The sequence below is a fragment of the Fistularia commersonii genome, chromosome 7 (assembly GCF_037954325.1).
Source record: "Fistularia commersonii isolate RoL2024-O1a breed Wild chromosome 7, RoL_Fcom_v1.0, whole genome shotgun sequence".
NCBI lineage: Eukaryota > Metazoa > Chordata > Actinopteri > Syngnathiformes > Fistulariidae > Fistularia > Fistularia commersonii.
In genome coordinates this window covers 5910596-5937673 of record NC_141290.1, presented here as the reverse complement: position 1 = coordinate 5937673, position 27078 = coordinate 5910596, and the positions used below count along the sequence as shown (strand labels likewise).

Sequence of the window (27078 nt, the reverse complement as noted above, 5' to 3'; positions counted from 1 at the left end):
AGGCATCTTTAAAATTTGGAGACAAATGCTTTTCCCAACGGGATCACTAATTCCCTACTTTTTTTCTTTGCAACTTAAGTTTTCCTTGAGTTTCATGTCATTTCCAATCTGTTGCAAAACACACTTGCAGATATTCATGTAATTGCATGTTTGTTGGATTATTATGGATTACAGAACCATGCTGATGGCAGGATGTTTAAATTGGGCTTTTTCTATCATCTGGAATTGAGTCTGATTGTCATAAATTATTACTGGGAGGCCTATTAGCTTCTAACCATGAGTATTGTGCTGCCTGTTTTCAACGGGAGGCAGAACCTCCGCTGTTGGCCCAGTTTTTGAAGCACCGACACAAAGAACGAGGCACAGTAAGTAGAATATCAAGAGCTGCATTTACTGAGATAAAAGCTGTAAATTTCATTGCTCTCTCTTTCTAGCAAAACAGAAAGATCTGTATTTTGCAAAGCGGAGTGGATTCAAAATCACCTTCCGTGTACCCTATCGTTCTGTAGCAACAAACAATAAAACAATGCATTCATTTGCTGTGTTCATTAAAAAGAACCAGAGAAGTGCAAGAGTATTAAATACAATATTAAAGTTCAAGCTGCTAAGAATATCATGTTTGCCTGAGACGTCCCTGCAAATGTTATCTTTGGTTAAAGCCGAGCGAGCACAGCCGTCTTTGGTCATTCTGGGTGAGAGGCACATTGTGAACAATTTTAAATATCAAGGACATAGATCTAAGCAGTTTTGTATATTTTTTTTACAAAGTGCAAAATATAGTTTCTAATATCAAATCTAAATTACAATTATAAAACAGTTTGCCCAAAATAAGGATATTACAACTTCAGAACACTCATCAGTAACCAGTTTTTTTTTTTTTTTGCCTTAACCTTATGCATAGTTCACATTACTCCAAACTGCTGGATTTGAACAACTCCAGAATGGAACCAATCTCGTCACATAAGCTGCGGTTGTGAGGGGAAAAAAAAAAAGATTTGTGATTTTGTGCTTCTTATCATTTCTAATAAGTGAAAGTGTGAGTCAGACATTGAACCTGAGTGATGTTGTCTCTTAACTGAACTCATTTCCTTTTTTTTTTTGTGAATACAGATTTGTTCATGCATCTGGCCTCAGGTCAGCGGCGTGGGAATGATGAGGCAGTATGAACCGTAGCGTTAGCTGCCTCTGTTCAAGGTATGAAAGCACTTAAAAAAAAAAAAGTTTGTGTTACATGTTTGCAAATGTAAACCCGGAAACTGGGCGTATCTGAGATCCGACCAGTTTGAAGCCCTGGCCCGTGTCTAGGATGGCCGGCGGGAACCAGTTGAGTTTCAGTCTCCTGAGGCATCGCAGGCAGGCGCTGCAGAGCCACAACAAGTCCAGGCTGCCGCACCACAGCGCCAGCCGGACCAGCGGGTAGGTCACCCGGGGGAAGTACACGCACCAGTTGTCGGTGACATCACTTCCTGAAGGCAGGCGAAGCGTGTAGTCGCCCCAGTGTTTGGAGATGCCGTAGACGGGGTCTACAGCGCCGGTCCTCTCCAGCCACTGGATGCTTCCAGTCCTGCAGTTATACTCCACCCACTGCGAGCTGAAGTCCCCCAGCTGTGCGGCGCGCTGGAGCTCGACGTCCGTTCCGCGGGCGAGTACGGCCCCTTGCACCGCCACGTACAGGCCCTCCACGTTCCTGACCCCCTTCACCCAGGGCAGGGAGTTTTCACAGTCCAGGACCAGAATGAGACGAGAGGAGAAGGTGCCGTTCGTCTCCCGCCACCAATTCAGGATTTGACCCAGGCGGAGAGCGTCTCCTCCTAAAGACGCACCCAGAACGAGAAGATACGAAATATTTCAATCATCCTTGGCTTCGGCAAAACAACTGCGATTTTTTTCGATGACAGAAAACTGCAAAACGAAAACATCGATCTTGTCCCTTCAAGAAATGAGGAGGAGATGAACCTGGCTCCTCTTACCCGCCAGGGCCCAATCCCCGGACTGGTGGGTGTGGCCGCTGTAGAAGATGATGTAGGTGTCGTGACGAGGGCCGTCGGCGGTGCGCAACTCCAGGAAGGCCTTCATCTTGGCCTGCAGGGCCTCCAGGGTTACTCCGCTGGACGAGTAATCGCAGCCGAAGGACTCGATCACATGGTGAGCGAAGAACCGCTGAATGTTGTTCAGCATGCCGGTGGAGCGTCGGTTCAGCTCCTGCACCTGGTCGGGGGGCAGCAGCAGGGGCTGACCGTCAGGGCTGCACACACACACACACACACACACACACACACACACACACACGCGCCACTGGAATCAGCCTTCTTTGCTGACTTACCAAAAAGTGAAGTGAATAATTAACAATTTAAAAACACTTCTGTTTTCTTTTCCTGTTTCAGACTGGGTGAATCAGCAGAGCGTCAAGAGAAAAATCCGTATTAACTACCAGATAATTCTAACTTGTGAATGTCCAACGACATAACTCATTTGGGGAGCCGGTTCGCACTGCGCCCCACCTGCAGTAGTTGGTGGGGATGACCAGGGCGTAGCCCACGCAGGTTCCTCCCAGGCTGTTCCCCAGCTCGCGGAACAGCCCGTGGAACAGGGACTCCAGCGGCAAGACCAAGAGGAGCACGCTCAGAAAGATCCTGCTGGAGGCCTGAGGGAAATGGTCATCGGAGTCGGTGAAATGCAGGTTCATCGTAATACACACACACACACACACATACACACCCTGCATTGGATCCTGTCAGTGTAACTTGATTTAGTGTTGAAGCCTGTTGGACATGTTTGAAGATGAGGCAAAGACGTTGCATAAAGTCATTATACTATTTAAAATACAGCTGAAATGATTAATCGTTTATTACCGACTATTAATCATTAAATTAATTCAGGTATATCCTATCTTATCTGATCTGATCTTGAACTGGTCCCGGTCATGGAAGTGCAATGTTCTTGAAATTCGCCAGCCACAAAAAAAAAAAACAAAAAAACCCTTTGCGGAACTGGTCTCATTCAAATGTGCCCAGACGTCTGCAGACACCGAGCTCTGCAGGTTCCTAAAACAATGTTTTGAATTTATTTGACTAAAGTGTATTTGGACTCCAATTGTTCTTGACTGGCCGGGTCAAAGGTGACCTAAACGACCGCAAAAATGCGTTCCACTATATTTGAGACATTAATTTTGGCCTCTGGATAAATGTTCTAGATAGAAATTCTAGAGTACTAGTGTTCCCACATAAATCTACTAGGCAGGCGTTCCATTGACCGTGTCACCATGTTAAGCTTTTGGGCTCGCCGGCACCCGGGCCGACTTGGAGGTCGGCCCCGGCAGTCCGACTGGCCTCACCTGCCAGGAAAACACAGCAACTGCTACGGTGGACGCCAGCGTGAAGACCAGGAGACGTTCGGAGATGAGGCACAAGTGTCTCATGCCTTTGGAGGCCATGACCTTATCCAGCCTGCTGGCCTCGGACCCCTGGAACCTGTACAGCCTCTGGCAGTCGCTGAGCTTGACGTGGAAACCCCACGCCGCCGTGAAGAACACCAGGTGCCACACGGCCCAGAGGACCAGGCAAAGGACCAAACCCGGGACGGTCAGGTACCAACGCTCCGTGAACGCCGGCTTCTGAGCAGCCACGACCACGAAGAGCACCTCCACAGCGAGCAGCGGCAGGAGGGAGAGGTGGCGCCACAGCCGGGTCCGCAGGAGAAGAGGCTGCCAGCGCTCTGTCACGGACAGACCGCTGAAGTAAAAGTCCAGCAGGGGGTCGCAGATCAGCTGGCCAAAGAAGCAGCTCAAGGCGAAGGGGTTGGTGACGTGAGGGTAGACGGAGAAAAAATACCCGCCGACGGCAGCAAAGCAGGCCAGGTTGACCAGCGCCAGGATGACTTTCACCCGGAGGGTGACCATCACCGCGGCAACCCCCATCACCAGGAGATGGATGCTGAGGGAGTCCTCGGAGGTGAGTCTGCTGGCTGTGCAGAAACCCGCCAACCCAAGCCACTCGGCCGGGGTGAGGAAGGCGGGACAGTACCTGGTGGATCCCAGCAGCCTCCCCAGAAGCCCCCTCAGCAGTTTCACGGCCACGCTGGCCAGCAGCAGGATGTTGGACGTCTCCTCCTTCCAGTCCAGCCTCCAGGAAGGAGCGCTGAGGAAACACAGCAGACCCAGGAGGAAACCGGCACACAGGTGCAGGAGGTTGAGGCTGACCCTCTCCAGGCCGAACAGGTGGTACAGCGCGCCGGCCAAACCCAGGACGGTCAGCGCCGAGACGAAGACCACCGTGAGGAAGAGGTCCCCGGTCTCCTCCCGGAGAACGCAGAGGCCGAGGACCAGGGCGGCGCACTGGATGAAGCCGTGCAGGAGGCCCAGCCACAGGCTGCCCGCCCCGCTGACCCCATCCACCCGGCTCATCGCTGCATCGAGGCGGCGGCTGGAACGGCAACGTAGAAAGCGACTCGCATGAACAGAGGTAAAGTAAAGTTACGCGGACATGTCGGCGCGTTATTTAAATGTTCGCTAGAATAAAAATATGACGACACGAAGTTTAGCCGGGAGGCAGCTAGCTTAGCACACCTAACGGTTAGCATCTCGCCGCGCTTGAACACTTACACTGTTTCAAGAAGTTATATTTCTTCTGCTGTTGATACGATGTCGAGTGAAGCTTCGAATCAGTCAAAACTTTGTACCCCGGGCGCCGCTTCGAGGAAAACGAAAGAAGTTTCACTTCGAAACTTTGTCGCGTCTAAACTTTCTCTACATCACCCGCGTACGACAACAACTAGGGCAAGCGCGGAGGGACAAAAAGCATCGCTTCGCCAATTCAGACAGAATTAATGTTGGGATTGACAACTATTTAATCCTTTTTTTTTTTTAAATACAAAAATATATAATAAAAATAATATATATATACATTTTTTTACACACACACTGTCTAAGAAAGCCTCATTCATAATTCCAAGTATTTCCCTGATTATAAAATATGTGCAAACCTATACGGGAATTCAAATCTGTATGGGCCGCATCTACAAAAAAAAAATTAAATAAACACATACAAGCACAAAAAGAAAAGAGACACAGCCACGGTTAATTTTTTACATTCATTTATAAAAGAGAAATACAACCATACTATAAGCACACGTTGTTCTGCATTGTTGAAAATGTTGATAATGAAGATGAACAAACCATCTCATGCAAAATGGGCCAAAAGAAACACTGGAAGACAAAAGCACCACTTTATCAAAAAAAACACGCTTCTTTAAAATCTGACTGTGATCTTATGAGTTTTTTTTCTATTAAATAGTACTATCAGCAGAAAGATGAGCGTTACAGCAATATGTATTTCATTAACCCGATAACAGAGTCCACGCTAACCCTAAATATGACAAAAAAAAAGACGACATATTTGGTCAAAGAAGCTTGACATCTTTTTTTTTTTTTTTTTTTTTTTTTTTTTTGCAAATGGAAATGAAATATGGACAAAGAAGGCACCTTAGACTCACTTGTATTATCTTACGGGCCCATCCTACTGGTGGTGTTACTGTCATATGAAAATAAGTACATCTGTGACACCCTTTGGGATCAATTGTAAAGTGCCACCAACAAGACAAGCATAGTCATTCCACCATTCACACACACAAATTCATCCACGCCCATAAAACTGACACACGGACATGCCTTCTGGTAGTGTCTTTAGCTAAAAGCTCCCCAGCAGGAGTTTTGCTTGCTATTGCTAAAATGTTGAAGTTTTCCCCTCCGACCTGCTCGGGAGGACCGGTGTGACAAGAACAGTCAACTAGTGCAAATCTCATCTGTTAAGGTGAATTGTTTTGAATATTGGGAGCTCAGACCTGAATCTTCTCGAAGGCAGAGTACTCGAGATATTTTCAAAAAGATACAAAATTGTGTCAAAGGATACTGGTGCTGTTAAGTCCATTCCATACTGGAAAGACTGTGTGTTGCAATATTTTATTGTGTCTTTGCTTAAAAACAGAAAGAAAAAAAAATGTATTGGAGTATTAGTATTTGTGAGGACAACAAGAAGGGAAAAAAGTAAATACCTACATCAAAACACTCGTACCTTTTAACACAATGAGTAAACAGTTACATTTTCACATTAGTAAATCTAGTAATACTCATACCATACGGTTCTGAAAATGTTTAAAATGCTACAAATACCACTTTCTTGTAAAAGATACACAAATCATTCAAAGGAAGCCAAGTTAAAATGGCATTGCCACACTTAACACTTGACTGAATGTTGAGAATATATAGATATATTTTTCATGTCTTGAGAAAAAAAAAAAAAAAAAACTAAATGCACATCAAGATTTGATTTTTTTTTTTTTCCAGAAAGTCTAGCTGCAGGATTGTGAAAGAAGCAAGCGTACCAAGTTCAGTCATTCTTTCTCAGTGTCTCCAGTGCAATCAAACCCCCATCAGACCACTTGGGTTGCTGTTTTTGGCTTTTACACAAAGCAGCCTGCCGCACTAGCTTATTCAAAGAGACCAAGTGGAGATTAGACAGTTTTCTTATTGAGAGATGGGAAGGGAATCGAGGAGCGGGGAGTTTGGATGTCTTGAAGGCATTCGCTTTCCAACTCTTAAAAAAATCTAGCTATTTATCAAAATATATCCATCTTAAGTGTGCATGTGTCTACGCGTGTGTTCCTGTACGTGTGTGTGTGTGTGTGTGTGTGTGTGTGTGTGTACTCTCTGGAGAGTGTTGATATGAGATAATAATCTGTAAACTTCTCTCTTTCACACTGTGCAAACTGCATTGTTTTGAGGAGAGGAAGGATAGAAATGCAGCAGGTTAAATTTGGCAGCGCAGCAGTAGAAGGGGAGACAACATTTACCTTAAGAGATAGAAGAGGGGGGGGGGAGAGAAGGAGGGATGTGCTGGTTTTAGCCTAGCTTTGAAGCAGGATCGGGTCCTCTAGCTCGTGGAAGCTGGGCACTGAGCTGCTCTGGCTTTCCCCAGAATCCGAATCGTAGGGCGTGTCGGGCAGCTCCGTGAAGCCCCAAGCCAGCTGGTCGTCCTCAAATTCGGAGCGCGCCTGCACGGGCATGTCGGCACAGTCTTCCTCTTCATTGGAGTGGAAGTCCTGAGGGATGTACAGCATCTCGGGGTAGTTGCGTGACACCAGGTCGCTGGTGGTGGCCAGAGATACCTTACGGAAGGCGATGAGATGCATGTGGGAATATTTGACATATTTGTAGCGTTTGAAGCCCAGCGACTCCACCGCCACACGCCAGCTGCGCATCATCAGCGCGTGGCGGTTCTGGTGGGAGGAGTCGGGGGTGATGATAAGCAGCAAGCCATGCAGCTCCAGCAGCTCGTGAGCCTTCTTGCAGCAGATCCAGCGCTGGTATGGTGAGGGGAAGTAGGAGAGGAGCAGGGAGAACACCACCACATGGAAAAGCTGGGCGGGGAGAGTGTCAATGGGATTGCGCAGTTGACGGAGGAAGGCCTCTACAGCATCACCTGCGAGCTGGAGAGGCCGCTGGAGCTGCAGGTTGAGGAAGTCACACTTGTACACGCTCTGAATAAACAGACAAAGAGTAGGAAGAGGAGAACAAATGTATTATCAGTCGTACCTGACTGTTTGCATATCACTGTCTACAGGATTCCTGCAACTTAAGGAGAGGTGGGTCTGAGACCACGAAGGTAAACGACAAACTCCTTCAGAAAACAAGCACTGGAGAGCTGTGTGCTCGTCATCTGTGAGAGGTAAAGCAGCAGCATCGCCAGGAGATCAGATTAAATGCAGAGAGGATGGTTTTCACGGGAAACCCCTCGACTGATGGAGACACGGGATACAAATGAAAGCAATGACTGTTGTGAATTTGCCGTGGAATTCACAATCTCTGGAAAATGTAAAATATATCATTTTTCAGAGCTGAGTCAGAAGGAAGGTCCCCAAATTGAGACCTGCTAAAGTTCCCTGTTGGGATATGAACTAAAATTTACATGTTGGTACAATATTGTAATCTGCTACTGCATTCTGTGACTGGCATTACGTCCCATTTTAGAAAAAAAAAAAAAAAAAAGATGCAAATGATTAAGTTTAAAACACTGATGCCAGTTCAGGTGCTGTTTTTTCATTGATAAAATGAATGCCTTTAAGAAATTTAAGAAATCCCCATTCAATTCCATTTTTTGCTCCGAATGTAAAGTGTATTTTCGCTCTCGGCAGAAAGTGTTCAATGTCCAATGTTGCTGTTTAACAGTAGCATCAATCCAGAGGGTAGAAAACATAAGACATAATTTCAACGATAAAAAATATCTCTTACCTCGACCGCAGGCACTATGTCAATACCAACTGTAAGAAATTCATCAAACTTCAAGAAAGGGTTAAAGCAGCTTCCCACGTCCAGAAGCCGCATTTTCCCCAGTTGAGAGATGGAACTGCAACAAAGTTGTCATAGAAATAGGGGGAAATTTCACTCCAACAAATATCCGAGTAGAACATCTGACACTTTGAAAAAGTGACATGTGGAATCATAGAACCAATACTGTCCAAAACTAACATCTGTGTCACAAGATAAAAAGAATGCGTTTCATACCACTTATAGCAAATATATCATTTCAGGACTTGTTGTTATTCATACCTGATTCATTCTGATATATGTTTGGCCCTTTCAGTATTTTTTACATTATGATGAAGTGATTTCTTGTATATCGACGCCCTTTTTTCCTATGCGCCTATTTAATTTCTTTCAGAATTTTGGACACTGTTTGCACTTTTGTATTCAATTACTCATTTGTTTTTAAAAAAATTAGAATCAGACTAGACTATTCCGGCAAAGGAAATGTCCAGCTTACCTGGGGATGGTCCGGGATGGCTGGGCACTTACAGGTGTTGCAGTCAGACCCATGGTGGCACTTTTCTCATCCTTTTCTAACATTTTTCTCATTCCGCCGTCCAAATAGTATTCTTGACAAACACTGGAAAACACGGGCATTTAAAAGGAGTGTTTATCATAAAGCACCATCCAGGGAAGGGAGGAAGTCTGCAGCGGACCTGAAGACAGTTTCTCAAAATGATGGTCAGAGTCTCAAAAAACCCAAAAGGAAATTTGGTGGTTGAACTTTTTTTTAACCCCAATCAAAGTTTTTAGGGTGCAATTTTTCATTACTCGTGTTAAGGTGTTATTTGGTGTTATTTCTCGAAGAAAATAGTCCAGTTTGACACAGAGCCATGAACAGTAAGATTGTGGTTGTGGATCAGTGTCTCGTGGGATATGTTAACGTTAAGTCATACCTGCGACACCATTCAATCCGACCTTCTCCTTCACAGGATATCGCCCAGTGGTTGTCTGCGAGGTTTTTCATGGCGAGTGCGTACTCACTGAGAGTCTGCTCATCCTCACAGTGCTCACGCCAGATCTTGTCAAAGTCGCCCACTAGTGGGGGGAAAAAAAATGGCATGGATATAAGAAGGAATTGACACAGAAGCTACTCACGGTGCAGCCGGGTTTTGTCTTTGACTCTCAAAAAAATGTTTTCAAAGTTTTGTTTACTAGTCAGCCTCAGGCTCACACTTTAGCACCAAAGTTCGCTCTTCGGCAGCTCCGCCGGCTTTCGTGCTTTTAAGAAAATAAACAGGAGCAACATGGCTGCAATTCACAGGCCACTGCTTGTTGCTTTTCTCTGCCAACTCACAACACCAACTCCAAACCGTGCTCAAAAAGCCATTGCTCGGCCAGATTTCAAATCAACGTGAATTTACAGCGGCGGTTCTTCCCGGCAGCACCCAACTTTTCCAGGCTGTAAACAGGCTGATAAGGAAAAAAAAATTAAAAAAAGGAACCCCATGACCACAACAAGCAGCCCTGCATCAGATTTGCAGAAATGAAAGGACAACAAGGGGAGCAGTGGTGAGCCGTTGGAAGCATGACTGCTGTGATTCACTGTCGAGCCTATCCGATCATGCTTTCCTTATTAACCAATTATGAGGTCTGCTAGCTGGGCCGCCTCTTTGCATTGACACATACTTTCTTAGATTTCCTGTGAAAAATGAGAAGGCACGCTCATGAATATAGGTGTCTTGTTTCCCAAATAAGTTAAATGGGAACCAAGTCGTATAACTGACCGCGTGAGTTTCTTCATCGTTTACTGGACAAGTGACGACGGACTCGCTGCCCCGCGGCAGCAGCAGCTCCCGAAACTCCCCTTTGCAACTCAGAGAAATGAGAATATTTCATTAACAAGGCAGTTTTGACATTATTACAAGGATTGAAATAACCATCAATCTTACAAAAAATAAAACTCCCGAATGCAGGCATATATCTGAGTGAGAGCTGCAGGTTAATCCCGAACTTTTTGGCTTCTTGCTCTGGCATCTTTCCATGAAGTAAAAAACAACTTTCACTTCCATTTACTGAACCTCCGCAGAACACTCTTGTAATCGCGCTTTAAAAACCCCTGTGTAACATCAAGTCTTTCTGTTAACTTTCAGCTCATTGTTTGTTTTGGATTTTGAGCCAGTCAAACCAAACAAACCCATCTGAGAGGGGCAATAGATTCAAGCATATCTTCAAACCGGTGTTATCACAATGTCAAATAAAATCCAACTTCCTACTGCGTGCCCTCATCTCATTCTGCGACGATCGTATGATGTGAGAATACAGGAATTGGCGAAAGCAATCTTGAATTTGCTAATTTGCCTTTTTGTACTCTCCTCCTACACAGCCTCCGGTAGGACTGTGCATTTCTTAGAAAAACATCAGCACAAAGCATCTGCGTGGGTAGTCAATGTTGCAACTTGTTATTTCCAAAGAGCCTGGAAGACACTGAAAACTTCAATAACAAACTGCAACTCCCCTGTCAGTGACCTAAACTAACTGCAACGAATTACCTGAAAATCTGTGAGAACATTAGGCCACTTTAAAATAATTAAAGGGATATTAGCAAGTAGTAATAAGACATTTGCCAGACACATACCAGAACATTACTTGCCTGGTAAACATTTCAAATCACTGATATCCCAATGGTTTCTTTTTCTTTTAAATGTAGGAAATGAATAGAGTGCAGCATAAGCACTAGATAATGGATGGATGGACGGATGAAATTAACGACAACATGAATGGAAAGTTATTGGAAAAAAAGTGTTTTTTTCCCTAATGTGGCTTGTAAATCGATTACAATTTCAGCCTCGGTGTTTTGCCCAGGTACTTACATTACACTCCAAAATGAATATGTAAGTCGAATGTTGGACTTAAACAGATTTCTCAGTGTAAAATATTAAGACAAGAGTTGAGAAAATCGGCACGTTCCTGCAGGCCTGATAATGAGAAATTAGACAAAGACCCCAGGTAGGTTTCCATTTTATACCAGGTCAGGTGCCACAACAAAAATTAAATATGTATCTGCAAAAGTCTGTTGCGGCGTTGCAAATGCCGCGTGCCTTGCTCTCTGCAAAACTAAAAGCCGGTGCTGCTATTTGTCATACTTTGCAGCTTGACAAATCTGTCTCAGACACAGGGCCCCTGATAAGAGTGTGACTTTGTGAACTTAGTGCTGCAGTGAGTGTGCACAGTCTCTCGCCAGAAGGCCAGTTCTGCATTTATTTCCTTTACACTCAACAGTTCCTCGCCTAATAGCAGAGCTGAGCATATTGTCTGGGGGGGAAATAACAAGACTTGCATGTCGTCAAATTCTCCAACGATGAAAACCAAGAGTCCATCCAATGACTATCGATGCGTTAAAACCTGGTTATCCATGTTCTCGATTGTGTTTCTGTATGAAAACAACATTGAAATAACCTGCACTGATTAGAGCAAAGTTACTTTTTCCACGGTGATGATGCAATTGGGGGTCATTTAGTGCCAGGACGTCTTTGGACCGGGGTCCGGTGGTCAGTCCCCGGTCCTGGGGTTTCAATCCGTGTTTACATCCACGGTTCGCAATTTACAAACAGCACCAACATTTTCCGTGTTAATGATATTGAGATTAAGTCGATTTGGAGGCCTTGCTTGCATGAATGCAGCCTCTATTCCCGACTAGCTAGCACACCTTTTGCTAAATATGTACGCCGGTCTGTCGAGAAAGTGAAGAAGTAGAATGCTTTAATTGTATTTTAGGTGATATTTTTGATGATTTTCGTTCGGTTTGCCACCAAGCAAGAGCAGGGCCACAGAGAGACACCCGGGCCCGCTGGGCTGCTTACCTTCTCTGTATTTCCTGCGCAGTTTTCTGTGGACATTTTTAACGACCCCCGACAGCTTCTCCTGCTCCTTCTTACTCGGTGCTACATCAGGAATAGGCACGTAAAACAGCTCCAGGTTGTTTTCGGTCTCCCCTGTCTCGACATTGTCCCTGGGGTCCATATCACTGCGCGGCCGATGCTGCCTCAGTAATTCGCTTCCCCCTTTCCCCAGCTGCAACCCGACCGGCGAACCGGTGGACCGGCCAACAATACGCAAGCTGATTGGTTCAACGAGACGCACGTGCTCGTGAAGTGACAGCGCCGCGTCCAATCATAATCATGGATACGTTCTAGAACCACGGTGTTTTTCGTTGAGTACTTCACTGTGCCTCGTAAATTAGCATTTATCGAAAGTCCTTCCTATATCCAAGAAAATCGAATAAAAATATTATTTTTCGCATTTTTTCAAGTTATCGGACTGATTAAAAGTAATTATTTGCGTTTGTGTGACTTGTAAATGTTTGCGTTTCAACCATTCACATTTCTGTGCACTATTTCGACCCGTCGAGCTAAAATGTTTACTATTTATTTGTTTTTTTCCACGTATTTGGCTTCGCTATGAACAGCAAAATAAGAATTTAGTTGCACAGGGAAACACCTTTCCACTCTTTAATATGACAATTAACTCTTTTTATCTTGAATCTTATAGGTTATGACAAATCTTCTGCGTGTTGTCATTTCCATCAAATATTAAAGTAAGTAATAAAGCTCATTAATGAGCATTCATATTCATTCAAGAAAGTCATACAGGAATGATATGTAAATATAAAAAGAAACATCCCCAGGTGTCTGATCACTATCATCTGCATGGGAATGGACCTGATAGGAAACAAGAGTCTTGCCAGCCGGCTCCACTTGTAGGATGATCTGGAAAGGCCCGACAATTGGATAAAGTCAGAATCAAAAATATAGGAGTGTGTGTTTGTGTGTGTGTGTGTGTGTGTGTGTGTGGAGGATAAATATCTTGGATTCTGCACGTGAAATCGACAGCGAGCGAAGGTTACGTCGACCGGTTTGTGCAATTAATTTCACCTCTCGCTTCATGCAATTTGAATGATAACGGGTGGAACCAAGCAGAAGTTTATTGTCATCACATATCTTTGCTGCATGTAAGGAAACTGTGGAAGTATTGTGACTCTGTGGTTTAGTTTCACGTCTCACTCTTTTACTTCGTTATTATCCCAACGCTTACAATGTAAATGAGCATTCAAAATCACATTTTCCAATTTCAAAGGAGCTGTTTTTTTTGTTTTTTTTTAAACCGATTACTTTTGGCATTTCTTCTCTTGCTGGCTGCTCTACATGTCTTCAGTGTTTACTGCTGCATCCAGTACTTTGAAACCAAGACCAATGCTATAAATTCTTTAAATTCCCTAAGGGAAATAGAACTATTTCAATCTCCCAAAAATAACACGCAGTATATAATGGACACTGAACTGTTTATTTAGCTGCTTAACTGCCTGCTTGAAGCCCTGTAATACAGTCATGAGTAAAAAAAAAGTGAACAAAAAAAACAAAGTTTCAGGAGCGCAGTCTTTCATATTAATCAATAATGGGCAAAAAAGTTGAACAGCAATGCAAGGATACGACCATATTGATCCAGCATGTGATTATTTCTAAAACCACAGCGGTAAATTAGCAGTGAGGTTTCATCAATATTGAAATATAAGACACTATAAAAGGAGTTATGTGGTAAAATGGAACTCAGTCATTTGTTTTGCCGGAAAATGATCATGCACGACATACTGTGTGGATCAGATGACGCTGATTTTCCACGCAAAGAATTTCATAAAGGCACTTTTTCTCAGCTGACAGATATAATAAGAATGTCCCAGCTTTCTGTATGTCTCTTGGGTTGCATGCTTTGCTCCGTTTATGTTTTAAAAATGAAAGAACAGATATTGGAAAAAGTCCATTGTTGCCCCATGTCCTATTCAGCATGTGTAGAACATGGGAAAACATACCGTGCATACACACATATTTTGTTTACATGTACAATTTACTTTACAGATGTACAATTTATGATACAATTTATTGCAGATATATATATTAAACATTTACAGTTTATCATACAGAAGTACTGTTTATTTATAGCTGTGTGGTTCTTTGTATGTTTATGTGTATGTATGCATGGAGTCATGCATGCATACATAAACACACAAAGGCATATACACAAATTTATAATATATATTATATACATAGTAAAGTATTCATTCGTTTATCTATTATCTGTAATATATCGGGTCGGACTTGGACCTCTATTGCATGACTACTACTACTACTACTACTTCTACTACTATTACTACTACTACTACTACTACTACTACTAATAATAATAATAATAATAATAATAATAACAATTAAAATGAAAATAATAACAACAATAATAATGCCAATAATGATGATGATCGTCATCATCGTAAACCCAGAAGGATTCATGGTTGAAAAGTGTAAAAATGTTTGAATTATTTGACACAGATTAAGTACGTGAGTTAAATCTCTGGCAGCTGCAGATGGTAAACTGCACTTAAATGGCACAATCTGATCAAGTACATCCAAATCAGGCAACATACAAAATGGCCTTAAAAATATATTTTTGGGGAAAAAAAAAGACCCCAGAACAAAATGTCAACTCGTCCGGGTCAAACCCTGCCCCTCGTTCATCGTCATTCGTGATCGTCCCCTTTCCCGATGAATAGTTAATGAAAAAATAAATGAGAAAAACCATGATTTCGAAGGCTTTCATCAGACTTTTATTAAACGCCATGCAGTTACTGGGATATTATATGATTTACAAAGTGGATTTTTTTCAATGGGCAGACCCTTGAAGTCGTGGAAAATCACTCAAAACACGATACAAGAATAAAAAGGATCTGAAAACCGAACCCCCCCCACAAGTAAACGTCCAAGGTTGTCCTCTGTTTGGACCAACTTCATCTTGATTATAAGCCTGTTATTTTTTTTCTTGGGAAAGATAAGAAATGCAGGACAAAACCAGATTGGCTTTGTGCTGGAGACTTTCCTTTCTTTGTATTTATTTTTTTATTCTTTCCATGTAGTTTTTGTTCATTTGTAAATACTTGGCTAACCCTCATAGCATGGCATCTGAACAGTAAAAAAAAGAATACAGAGGATAATTCTCATGTTTTTCTGCTTGATGCCAAACATATTTTAAAACTGATAGCCGGTGATAAGAAGGTGCTGTATTTGAGCAGAATGTGGCCTGAGATAAGTTAAAAAAAAAAGGATTTCAACACACCAGAAAGGCAAATAAAAAGCAAACAACGTCCATGTTCATTCCGTCCCTGAGTTTCAGGTAACGACCGCATATCTCCGACATATCGCTCCAATGATGACCCTTTCTTTTCGGTCAATGTTTGTCGTCCGCAGCTGTTCTGAAGAAAGTCTTCTAGCGCAGGTCTGCAAAGTCCAAGATGCGTGAAGCGGTTGATATTCATTCATAATCTATATTATTTATACGACCATTCACTCCCTCATTCACACTTCACATAGAGACATACAACCATTCACTACTTCACAATTTAGTAAATAAATAGTGGGTTGATATTCATTTGTTTGTTTTTTTGTCACACCATTTTAATTTCCACTGAACTCGGGGGAAAAACAGCTTCATGAACTGGGAAAAGTAGCTGTTGTTGTACTTTAAAAATACATTTCTGTGGCAAAAAAAGTCAACTTTTTTCTTCAAAGAAAAAGAATGGATTTGGAAGAAGAAGAAGAATGGATACACCGTTTTTATTATTATTTCTTCCCCTATTTTTGGATGTATTACCTATCTGCTGTTCATGCTCTTAAACCCAATATCATGCAGAAAGAAATAGGAAGGAAATATTACGTTACGAATATTACGTATATTAATATACGTAATATGACGTTATAATATTACGTACATTTTTCTGCAATATCATGCAGAAAAAAAGGGAAGGAAATATTACGTTATTTTGTCTTTACCGATATGAAATTGGCCACAATCGTAAATCATCGGTCCTGTCGACTAATGAAATTGTTACGCACACGGACACTTATACGTGTTGTTTTTAACAAACCCTACAATGAAAAAGCTATGATTAGAGAATAAATGTGTGTTGATGAACACGTGATCGGTGTGAGTGTCACTCTGTCACTCTTAATAAAAGAGATCGGATGTACTTCATTGGGGATATACAGCATTTATTTATATATGCCACGAAAACATTGCGTCTAATGCCCGTTGTTGTTTACCGTTGTGCATTTTTCGTCCTTTTCTATTCACGTTGAAAAGAAAAAAGCATGAAATTTACAGTTTCTTGCAAACGTGTGAGCCCTTTACACACTCTGAAACCTCTGCATTTGAGTCTGAATCGAGCGTAACCTCAACCGATCCTGTTGTTTTTCACCGGCTGCCTCTCTCCTTGACACAAGAGCCAGACCACGGACACCAAGTAGAGGCCGAAACAGGCGAGGAAGTCATAATGAAACGCCACGACTATGAAAACCAGCAGCGAGGCGATGTATAGTAATGGTTTTGAAACGTTGCTACGGGAAAAAGTCTCTTTCCACCTTGAAACATCTTCCTGTCCACTTGACTCGGCGAGACCTGCAGCAGCAGCGGGTTTGAAATCTTCTGCCCGGATGTCCTGGCGAGCGTCCGGCAGGCAGCAGGGGTGCTGGTCTTCGTCCAGAGATTCGCTGATGGACGGCATGGGCGTGGACAGCGGTTTACCCCTGCACGCCGCGGGCCTTTTGCTCACGACGATAGCCGCCTCTCCGCCGTGGTCTTTGGAGGCCCGCGCTCCGGCGTGCACGGCCCGCAAGCAGCGCATGTAAAGCTCCACCTCGTCGTCGGAATCGGACTCGTCCGAAGCGTCGGCGCGGTCGCTTTCGGGTTCATCTGTTAAAACCCGCGAGCTTCTCTCGCCGGCGGCGCAATCAGTTACCGCGGCGTCTGCTCGGTCAGGTGTCCCATCGCGGTTGTTTTGAAAGTCCCCGGTTTTATAACGATGCCTTTCCGCTCGGATCGGATCCGCTCGCCCTTCGACGATCTTTTCTTTGTCGATTACTCTCTTGTCAACACTCTCCCGCACATTGCTCGACGGAGCGGCTAACCCGTCCTCAAACTTGTTTGGCGTAATCTCTAACCTCTCATCGGAGCGGCCGACTTCATCTCCTCCGCCTCCCGCCGCTGCGTACGCTGACTCTGCAGCTGCAATTTCTGCTTCTCCTGCTTCATCGACTCGCATTTCCCGCTCAGGGTTCTCCTCTCCTCCGCCTTCCCGCTCTGATCTCACTTGCTTGACTGTTTCATCTTCATGCTTGAATCTTATTTCCATTTCCTCCTCCCCTCGTGGCTCAACCTCTTCTTGAATGCCTGTACCTTTTGTTTTCCCAGATTGGGCATCTTTGTCATTTCCGTTGCATACATCATTTCCCGCCATCTTGGTTTCTTCTACACTCTCTGACTCTTTCTCAAATCCTTCCCCGTCTTCAGAAATCTCCAGCTTCTCCGTCCCCGTCACTTCTTTCTCTTCGATCTCTCTCCCGTATTCGTTTTCCTCTTTTTCGAAGCCCGTTAGGACGCCACGCTTTTCTTCTATCCTTTCCCTGCTATCCGTTAACAAGTTTTCCTCCTCTTCCTCGACCATCATTTCCCAGTTTTTTTCGGCGGCCGTCCCCGCCGACTCGAGTTCTCCGTGTTTTGAAGGTGTAGCTTTTGTTTCAAACGGTCGCGCTTTCCCCAACGGCGCCTCGCCTTCGGGCTCAGAGACGGCGTCGCCGTGTTGGCGGTTGTTTGGTCTCCCCGCCTTCGCCGCGGAGTCGGACGCTCGGTCGACGAGGCCGGTTTCAATTTCAGAAACGGGAGATGGACGTTCCTTCATCGCTGAATAATAGCCGTCTTTAACAATCAAAACTTCATAGAGTTTATCCTCTTCTGGAGAGACACTGGAAGTTGATCTTATATCAGCGTCAATGCCGGCGTCCTCTACATTTGAGTCATTTGAAGACTCAAAACTGGCTGTCGATTGACCTGCATCATCCGCATTTTCCGCCGATGTTATTCTAGGAAGCGACGAGACCGAGATGTGTTGACAGGCCGCGTCAGTTTGTGTCTTACTCCGTCCAAGCGTTTCAGTCAGATGCGTCGGCTGATCTGCTTCCGCGTCGGTTCGGCTCTCGGGGTCAAAGGTCACGCCGTCCTTCCGTGATTCTCCCGGGCGGCTTGTTTGAGCGTTCGGCAAACCTCCCTGGTGATGTGGGAGAGGAGACTGTGGTGTATTCGCGCATTCCCCGAGTGATCTCACGATTGCATCCTGCACAATGTCTGCAGGAACATCTGGACTTTCTTCTTTTTCAGGGAGCGCAGGATCCGAAGTATCATCGAGACTTCGCTGATTTGACTCCTTTCGGTCAATGTTACACGCCCCCGTCGGGACGGCAGAGCAGCTCCAAGCGGGACTTTCCAAAGACTTCACTGGATTCCCCCGATCGCTCGAGCCTCGGCTCGGACTTCCCGCTCGGCCAAACACCTGGCAATACAGCGGAGCGACCACCGTTCCGAAGGCGACGCTTCTGTTTTGCTTTTCACCGCTGTCCGGGGAAATAGCGGCGTCTACAGCGTCGCCGCAATAGTCCCTGCCGATGTTTTGTCGCTCCGTTGGAGAATCTGTGGTCGTTTCACCCGCTTGATCGACGTCCCGTGCGCTTTCGTCAGCTTGCGCCCGTGACCCGTCGCGCCGGAGATCCGGACGGGTCTCGCTGCCTGTTGAGGGGGTTTTCGAAGAAACGTTCAAAACGTCTCGATCGCCATCTCCTTCTGACAAAGCCTTGGCGGCCGAACGCCTCTCCACTTGGTTTTCTTCTGTCTCTGGATGTTTTACTCTTCTCTCATCCTTCAGAGCGGCGTCCGTTTGAGAGCCGAAAGGCGCCCGAGCCGCCCTCGGCGCTTTTCGTCGACTTCTTCGGCTGCGGTCCTGTCCGCCCTCCATCTGCGCATCGAGAGACAGGAGAGTTTAATTCAAGTTTGCGGGGATGATTGACCGGCATGTTACACTTGGTTACATTCAATACCAGCCTTGACCAATGTTCCCTCTGATTTTTCATATGTCCGGGCGTACAAACAACCTCGCTGTGCACACCGTGAGCAACATTACACCAGTATCACACCTGGGATCATAGCTTCCATTTAGGCCATATTTTCCCATCAGAAAACTCGCTTGTTTTGCACATACTCCGACAGCCATACCCACTTAAAAGAACCACGTTTCTTTTTTGGTTTTGGTTCGGTGAGCGGACGTATCACATTCACTGTCCGCTCAGTTCGCCATGATAAGAGGTTTGCATGTTAGCATGTTAGCATGTTAGCATGTCAGCATTACCATCACTTAACTCTGCCACAATGTTATTATTGTTATTTAGCGTGTACGGGCAGAGCACGTGCGCAAGTACCGTCAATGCCGTGATTGGCTGCGTAGCGTAATTGCATCGGATGGTATGATTGGCTGGACACTTGTCACTCACTGAGTTACACAGCAAAACGACACCGAAAAAAATGCTATGTATGTCTAATTTATTTGCGGTGCGCTTAATGCGCTGGATAGGTTTTCTTGTGCGTTGAGAGTGTGTGAGCCGTGCGCTATTGTGCAGTTGCGCAGCTTAGAGGGAACATTGGCCTTGACTTTATTTTTGCATCAAATACAAAAGGCTGAAACGGTGTTAAAAGTCAAATGCGTTTAAAAATGTGAAAACGTTTCCCTTATTTTAATCAACTTGTCAATTAAGAGTACCGCCGTTCTCAGATCGTGTCAGATTTCACACCATATTGCCTTTTATACTTTGAAATGTAGAAGGCAGGAAATCATCTTGAAGACATAAACCAACTATTCATTTATTTCATATCGCAAAGTTGAGTTCAAAATACCTGTAATTTATTTTCATCTTCCTCCAAAGTTCCCGACTGCGCGTCAGATGTTTGAAAAGATTTATTAGCATCCGCCATCTCATTGTCTTTCGATACATCTGGAGAGATAAAATATTTTTGCTATTTATTTCATGGCCATATTAGAAACGGCACATGTATTCATTTCAACTTGAGAAGAAGGAGAATGTATTTACCTGTCGATGCGGTTTCTCGTGAGGAAGTTTCCGGAGCCCACCGGTTTTCCACAGAGATGATCTGACTGCAGACAAGGAAAGAAGTCCTGCATCTTTTGAGCAAACTATTATATTATCACGCAAAAATGTGTCTAAAGAGAAGAAAAAAAAAAGCAAAACCACGAAATATTTTGTTTCATGCTTAGTATCAAACGGCCTTTTATTTATTTCACTTTTATGAATCCATTTGACTCAATTTTAGAAATGTGACAGACTTGATCCTGTTCCTTTCAAAGTGTATCGATCATATTTGTAGCTTATGGAATTGATCGTTTACTAAAAGTTCAAAAATGACAGCAGAATGTGATGCGTTTACTCTCATTTTCCCAGACTAAGAAAATCTGAAATACTTTCAATACACGCTGAAAGATGAATTCACAAGTAGAGTCACAAGTGCATTTTGACGGTCAGGAAACATTATATCCTGTCTATAAATGGCTGATATACCATCTGTCAATGCATAGCCTGGTGCAATGGCTTCTCTGCTGTTTTTGTTGTTTTGTTTTGTTTTTTTCAGACGGGCTGATAAATTCCTTATTTTTATTTAAGCTGTCAAAGAGATGAAAAAAAAAAAAAAAAATCCACCGCATGAGTTCATTTAGCTGAGAGGCATTTCTTTTACTCCACTGCCGTCGTGCGCGTGAACGGTGGCCAAGATGTTCCACATATCTTTCATTATAATGCCGCACATTTCAACTCCGCTGCAAATCCTAACCTCGGTAAGTAGCTTGCGGCTACGCTAATGGCGCCCTGAATTTAATTGACTTATAGCTGAATTTATGGCGGAGCCGGAGGGTTGAAGACAGCCTTGACAAGGGTTGCGTAGGTAGTGTTTGGCAACCTGACTTCATTTTAGTATTATTAACCATAATCGGAATAAAAAGCGCACATTTAAATGAGCCAACTGCTTGCACTTATTGTCTCGTCATTACTGCTCTTCATACAGTTCGGCCAAGAGTGGTGACATTGAGTCGTGTCCTCACCTGGATGTTTTAAGGCAGCTTTTTAGATTGACATTTTCCTTGTCGGTCGTCGTCCGCTGGCTGACGGGTCTCTGGTGACAGAACAGCACGTAGTTCTTGCCGTTATTGTTCGCCCAGAAGGTCCCCAAGGGAGTCTCGAACCGCAGGCAAAAGTCAACTCTGGCTCCCTGCTCCTGGAACGGGGGCACCAGAGTGAGTTTGAAGGAGAAACGGTCCATCCAACCGTCGCCGGAACCCGGGATGTACTCTGCCAGGAGATCGAAGTGGCTGGACCAAGAGTCCAAAGTGGTTCGGACGTAAACGGCCTTATCGAAAGAGATGTTGTGGACGCAGATCACGCCTTTCAGCACCGTCGATCCCGGAAGTAACTCGATGGTCTCCAACTCTACTTTCTGGCCGTGGACCTTGACAAACAGTTCCTCGGCAGGCAATTTCAGAGGAAAAGTTAAAGGAGACAGGAAATACTCCACCGCGTCTTTACCGTCGCCTTCAGAGGCGTCGCCTTCTGCATCCCACAAGTCAAACTCCTTCACTTGGACCAAACACAGGCCTTTAGCGTCCGCAAAGGACACTCTCCTGGAGCCGGAGGGCGGCGACTCCGGCTCCGAATCATCATCGGGGAAAGAGTTCCTTCTTCTCGGAAGAGGGGAGGATTTGGGCCTGATCCCGATCACAAAGTCGCTCTCGTCTTCGTCCACGTCCGGGGAACCGAGGCCCGGCACCGAGAGGTTACGGGCCCCGGAGCGACCCGGTTGTCCCGCGAACTCCATGGGACTCCCTGTTCGAGAGGCAGCTGGAGGGGAAGTGCAACGCCTCTCTTTCTGGCAACTGACATTCAACATGCTATGACTTAACAGATGGCGTCGAGTTACAGATGACATTGTCGCAAGGGCCAACGCTATAAATAGGTCAGAAGGGAACTGGAATACGGACAGTCGTCTGAGCTCAGGAGGGGAAAATATCAGGGTCTGCGCAAGATTCACATGATACATGACATGCATTGATTTAAACTCGAATAAATCCTCCTGGATGGTTTCACGAAACGTGGACGTACCGTGCAGCGGTGCAGCCGGCGTGGATTTCTCTACCCTAGTGTGACGTTCGACCGGAAAAAATGGAAATCGATTTGCCTCGGGAACAAGAAAAATTCACTCGTCCGCTGGATGTTTTCTGAAATTGTTGGATCAGTTAAATTCACTTTCTTAACAATTCAAACACGGATTGTTTTGTGTCTGTTATTTTCAGAAGGTTGTCGATTTGACATCCTGCATCTCCAAGGAGACGGCGTCATTACGGATAACAGAGCTTAAAGCTCGGTTTTTGCTGTAAATCAGGAAATGCCATCGATAAGAAAAGTGTTTTTTTCATTGATAATTAACTGTAAGATGAAAATAACACTGGAAATCCACCAAAAGGACATTTTCTGAGAAAAAAAAAAATTCCAAGAATTTTTAGCATTTTTTACTAAAAATTAAAACTTCATTTTTTAAAACTTGATTATCAAATGTCATATTTTAGCCGCAATTTAAAATACAAAAATAATACAAAATACAAAAAAAAAAAAAATGTTTGGCCTAAAAGTTTAATCTTCAACTATGCATTCCACATGAGATTTTTATTTCCGTTTCTTTTTTTTTTATCGCTTTTATTCAGTTTTTAAGCTTTGTCTGCGCTAAACCGAACGATAGCTTCCAGTTATGCATTGTCCTTCTACCACCTCCTGTGTTTATCCTCCGGCACTGATAAACCACGACCAAAGCGGTAGCTCCTTAATCTTACTGAGTAAATAAAACACATTTTTAAACAGTGAGTAAGAGTGTCGTGTCATAAATGAATAAAAGAACAACGCGCCCTCCCCCCGATTCGAACGAGAACTCTATAAAGCGGGTGCTCTCCGAAGCTCGCCATGAAGAGAAGATTACATTTCTGTCGGGTATTTTTCCTGCGACGAAAGAAAATTAAAAAAAAAATAAAGACGGACGAGCGAACACCCGGTCGGACGACCAACATGGAAGAGGAAAATGTAGCGTGTAGTCAGAAGATGGCGGACGCCAGACCTTCGCGTAGGGATACAGATCCCTCCTCCTCGAACCGCACGCCGCACTTCTCAAAACCCTCGCTGTCTTACATCGCGCTGATCGCCACCGTCATTCTGTCCTCCCCTTGCCAGAAACTCAACCTGGCGTCCATTTACAGAGCCATGGAGGAGCGCTTCCCCCACCTGCAGGGCCGCGGGCCGGGCTGGAGGAACAGCGTCCGGCACAACTTGTCCGTGAACACCTGCTTCGTGAAGGTCGGCCGCTGCGAGGACGGACGCGGCCATTATTGGGGCATCCATGGCGCCCACCTGAGGGACTTCCAGCACGGGAACTTCAGACAGTACAGGAAGGCCGGGGGGAGGAGGGAGACGGATCGTCCGATTGAGACGGAAACCGGAAACGGGTCGGACGCGCGATCGCTCGGGTTTCGCCGGAACCTTCCGAACCGCGACCTTTGGAGCGTCGGGACGCGCTGGGACGAGCGACCCTGCTGGGTGAGACGTTACTGTTTCCCCCGGAGGATGGAGGACGCGTACGGCCACGCTTTGGCGAGGAGCTCACCTTTGACCTCTGGTCTTCCATCTTGGAAAGCGGGCGGCCCGGGCGCGGCAGAGCCGTACGACGGCGGATTCACGGCGCCGCCGCTGCAGCTTTTCGCCTTCCCGAGGTGCTGCTGTGACTCTCCGGTCCTGTCGCGTCTCACACAACCTTCGCCTTACTACTGACTGCGGGAGACTGAACGCTTTCTTACTCTTTACTGCGTAAAATCGCAAAATGTGTGTTTTTTCGAATCATGAACAACCACCTGGGATGTAAATAATGATCCAGTAGGTGGCAGAAAGTTACCTTGGAAATAGTATCTTCAAGGAAGCAGAGAAGCTAAAAACACAGATTCACAAAAATGGAAACGAACGTCGATTCTTCTTTTTCCTTGATTTTTTTTTTTTTTTTTTTTTTTTTAATTGTTGTGCAACCATAACAGATTTAAATTGCATGAATATTAAAGGATACGCTCAGAATCCTGCTCGGAAGCAAAGCGGGACGGTTCCCGATGATCGCGCGGCGGACGAATCTTTGTTCCTCGTCGCGTACGAACGCGACATAAAGCCAAACGTGCGGGAAATCGGATAAACGTGGCCGTAAAGAAACTGCACGATGCAAAAAAGGGGGGAAATGTTTGGATGTTCCATTTAACATGTTGCTGATGGAAAACCAGAGTATTTCAGCCTCAGGCTATCATTTTGCCGTTGCTTCTAGATGATGTGATGAATTCCGCTTGCAACTAAATTAAAAATATGATTCTTGTTTTCCTGCTATAATGTGCTTTTCAAATGAAACTCTGTAAACAGTTCTTTGATAAAGGTTTGACAGCTGTGTTTCTCCCTTAGTTGCTCAAAACTCTCAGATACTCCGTATCTAAATAAAGTCACGGATAAATATATTTGTCTTTTCTCAAAAGAGAACCCTGCGGTTTTAATCATAAAAGACAATGGATTATGCTTATTTTGAGTTTGCTTTTTTCCTTAACGCGTGTCATATATTTTTCCGGCAGAGAAAAAAAAAAAGCAACGCTTTAAAAAAAAAAAACAAGACGACTACGAAGCGCAAATCCTTTTCCCCGTGTGACACCAGACTATACGCTTACATAATGTAAATATATACAGCCAAATTTAACAGCCGATTTTTTTTTTTTTTTTTGGGAAGCTATATTTTTCTCTGAATTGAAAAAAAAAAAAAACAATTAACTGCTATTTCCAGCGCATCACACGCTGGCTGACATTGACGCTCCTCCCACTCAGGTAGAAGCTCAAACACACTTCCCTCTCATCCTCACACAAACCTGAGCAAGTTGAAGACATCAATCGTGCCTGGCTGCTGCGCCTCACAGTGAGTACCAAAGATATTTGCCCCACAAAACGGGGAACCACATGATTTTCTGACCCTTAAAACCTAACTTGTTTGTGCTGGATTTGTAAAGAATGCTGTTTACTTCCTCTTGCTCTCTCTTATCATCATTGTAGGGGTGGGAGGGTGATGAATTATACTTTAGTAGATAAAGTTTAAACTCCCTGGAGGGTGCAGCGGCTCACCCTGGTCAGTCTCTCTGTGTGTGAATGCAAAATGATGCGTCAGAATTAATGCAATTTCATTTAACCCTCTTGTTATGTTAAGGGTCAATTTGACCCATTGGGTCAATGGGTGAAATGGGTCAAACTGACCCTTAACATAATAAGAGGGTTAATTTTCTTTCTTTCCGTGTGACACAGATTCTGCATGAAATCAATTTCCATCTTTTTTTTTTTTTTTTAGTTATTTTTTTTACATAGAAATATACATATGGGACTGTTACAATTAATATTCCAATTAACCTGGTATCTTTATCAGAAACAAAGGGTTTTATTTCATTTTTTATTTTTTTCCAGAGACTATTCCAATTAATCTTTTATCAAAAACAAAACCTTTTTGTGCAAAGGTTCTTTTTTTTTTTTTTTTTTTTTTTTCCGGAGATTTTCTTCCGGGCAAAGTTTTTGTCGAACAAGATGCCGAACTCCATGCTCCGATAACGAACCGCATACTTTTACCGCCGCTCTCAAGGCTCAGCGGGGGGGTTGACGGCTCCGCTCCCGTTCTCTCAGCTCCGAAACTGTCCGTCAAACGTCGGCCGGCCGTTTCCACGGTCACACAGGCAATATTACGGCGGAGAGCGTTGCTAATGGGCACTCCTGCAGTGCAGTGAGCGGACGTCTCCATCATAAACAGGTACCGTCCTCTTGTTTTTCCGGAGGTTGTTTTTCTTTCCTCACAAAGCAGCTGTAAACAACACATTTGATGAGAAACGGCCGCGTTTTAGACTTTTTAAGACATCAAACCCGCATCTCCGTCGACCTCATATGAGCTCTTGACGCCAGCCGGGAGTCGAAACACCGCAACCGTGTTTGTCCTTCTTTATTGGTTTGTGAGTGGAATAAGCGTCTCCGCGCCAAACAGATGCAAAGTGAACGGCAAATAAGCGTGCCGTAATTTTATGGTTGTCTGTTAGAATTCCGTCTTAATCTACGGGATCGACGGAACTGAGGAGATAATGAACGCCTGTTCACCACACTTTGCTCGTGTTTGTTCTCTCATCACGTCGCTTTTGCTCTGCTCTTAATTCACTTTCACTTCCAACTCCGCGGCGATGCCGACGTTCACGCTCGATTTTCAGACGCGTCTTTGTTCGTCCCGATGTCACCGTTGCGATCTCACCCGGCTGCCGGGTGGCTGTTTTTAAATTTCAAGGTGCAATCCAAGCACCTGGTTTAACATACTTTAAATTTCCATGCTGGGGAAAATAGAAATAACGAGGGATACTTTTACTATTAAGAATAAAAAGGACCGATTCTGTATCTTATCTATGGAACGCACAAAAAGTACAATAACTTGGGATTATTTTTTTTCTTTTATGAAATGATTATTCATTCAGTAAAAGGACGTAGGGTCGCGATCCAACATCAGACAACAAAGATGATATATTTCAAACTGAAACAGTGAGCGTCGACAGGCTTGGGTTATGTATTATAGACTAATATCGCAGATGTTTTACCCCAAAGGAGGGGTTTTCTCGGGTTTCTCGTGCATCGGTGGCGCGTTTACATCTTTTGACAGACGTTTAACAGCGAACCTGGAGCTCCCTCAAGCGTCCCTCATCCCCTAAGACGCATCTCCCG

At 44.4% G+C, this 27078-nt stretch overlaps 3 protein-coding genes across 3 annotated transcripts; all 3 read right to left on the bottom strand.

Moving 5' to 3' along the window:
• Positions 1 to 374: 374 nt before the first annotated feature.
• Positions 375 to 4753, bottom strand: LOC147232486 (transmembrane protein 168-like). The gene is made up of 5 exons (XM_086149339.1): positions 4601 to 4753; positions 3335 to 4421; positions 2502 to 2644; positions 1971 to 2245; positions 375 to 1811 (listed from the first exon to the last, which is right to left on the bottom strand). Exons 2-5 carry the CDS (start codon positions 4400 to 4402, stop codon positions 1228 to 1230), a joined length of 2070 nt encoding a protein of 689 aa, XP_086005465.1. The 5' UTR covers positions 4403 to 4421; positions 4601 to 4753; the 3' UTR covers positions 375 to 1227.
• A 321-nt stretch (positions 4754 to 5074) lies between these two features.
• On the bottom strand, positions 5075 to 12406 carry samtor (S-adenosylmethionine sensor upstream of mTORC1). The gene is made up of 5 exons (XM_086149341.1): positions 12163 to 12406; positions 9256 to 9397; positions 8817 to 8939; positions 8285 to 8399; positions 5075 to 7533 (listed from the first exon to the last, which is right to left on the bottom strand). Exons 1-5 carry the CDS (start codon positions 12320 to 12322, stop codon positions 6901 to 6903), a joined length of 1173 nt encoding a protein of 390 aa, XP_086005467.1. The 5' UTR covers positions 12323 to 12406; the 3' UTR covers positions 5075 to 6900.
• Positions 12407 to 16375: 3969 nt separating this feature from the next.
• ppp1r3ab (protein phosphatase 1, regulatory subunit 3Ab) lies at positions 16376 to 22136 on the bottom strand. The gene is made up of 4 exons (XM_086149338.1): positions 21333 to 22136; positions 20311 to 20375; positions 20117 to 20214; positions 16376 to 19184 (listed from the first exon to the last, which is right to left on the bottom strand). The coding sequence occupies exons 1-4, from the start codon at positions 22100 to 22102 to the stop codon at positions 16575 to 16577; spliced, it is 3543 nt and encodes a 1180-aa protein (XP_086005464.1). The 5' UTR covers positions 22103 to 22136; the 3' UTR covers positions 16376 to 16574.
• Positions 22137 to 27078: the final 4942 nt, after the last annotated feature.

Bases quoted from the DNA above. Each gene is read 5' to 3' on its own strand.
- samtor (XM_086149341.1), bottom strand. From the start codon at position 12,322: ATGGACCCCAGGGACAATGTCGAGACAGGGGAGACCGAAAACAACCTG. The intron at 8,400-8,816 runs GTAAGCTGGACA...ACTTTGTTGCAG, and splicing joins CCATCCCGGACCATCCCCAG to TTCCATCTCTCAACTGGGGA. The intron at 7,534-8,284 runs GTAAGAGATATT...CTGTTTATTCAG, and splicing joins ACATAGTGCCTGCGGTCGAG to AGCGTGTACAAGTGTGACTT.
- LOC147232486 (XM_086149339.1), bottom strand. From the start codon at position 4,402: ATGAGCCGGGTGGATGGGGTCAGCGGGGCGGGCAGCCTGTGGCTGGGC. The intron at 2,645-3,334 runs GTGAGGCCAGTC...CATTTCCCTCAG, and splicing joins TTGCTGTGTTTTCCTGGCAG to GCCTCCAGCAGGATCTTTCT. The intron at 2,246-2,501 runs GTGGGGCGCAGT...GTGTGTGTGCAG, and splicing joins ATCCCCACCAACTACTGCAG to CCCTGACGGTCAGCCCCTGC.
- ppp1r3ab (XM_086149338.1), bottom strand. From the start codon at position 22,102: ATGGAGTTCGCGGGACAACCGGGTCGCTCCGGGGCCCGTAACCTCTCG. The intron at 20,376-21,332 runs GTGAGGACACGA...CCTTGTCTGCAG, and splicing joins AGCTGCCTTAAAACATCCAG to TCAGATCATCTCTGTGGAAA. The intron at 20,215-20,310 runs GTAAATACATTC...TTATCTCTCCAG, and splicing joins ACGAGAAACCGCATCGACAG to ATGTATCGAAAGACAATGAG.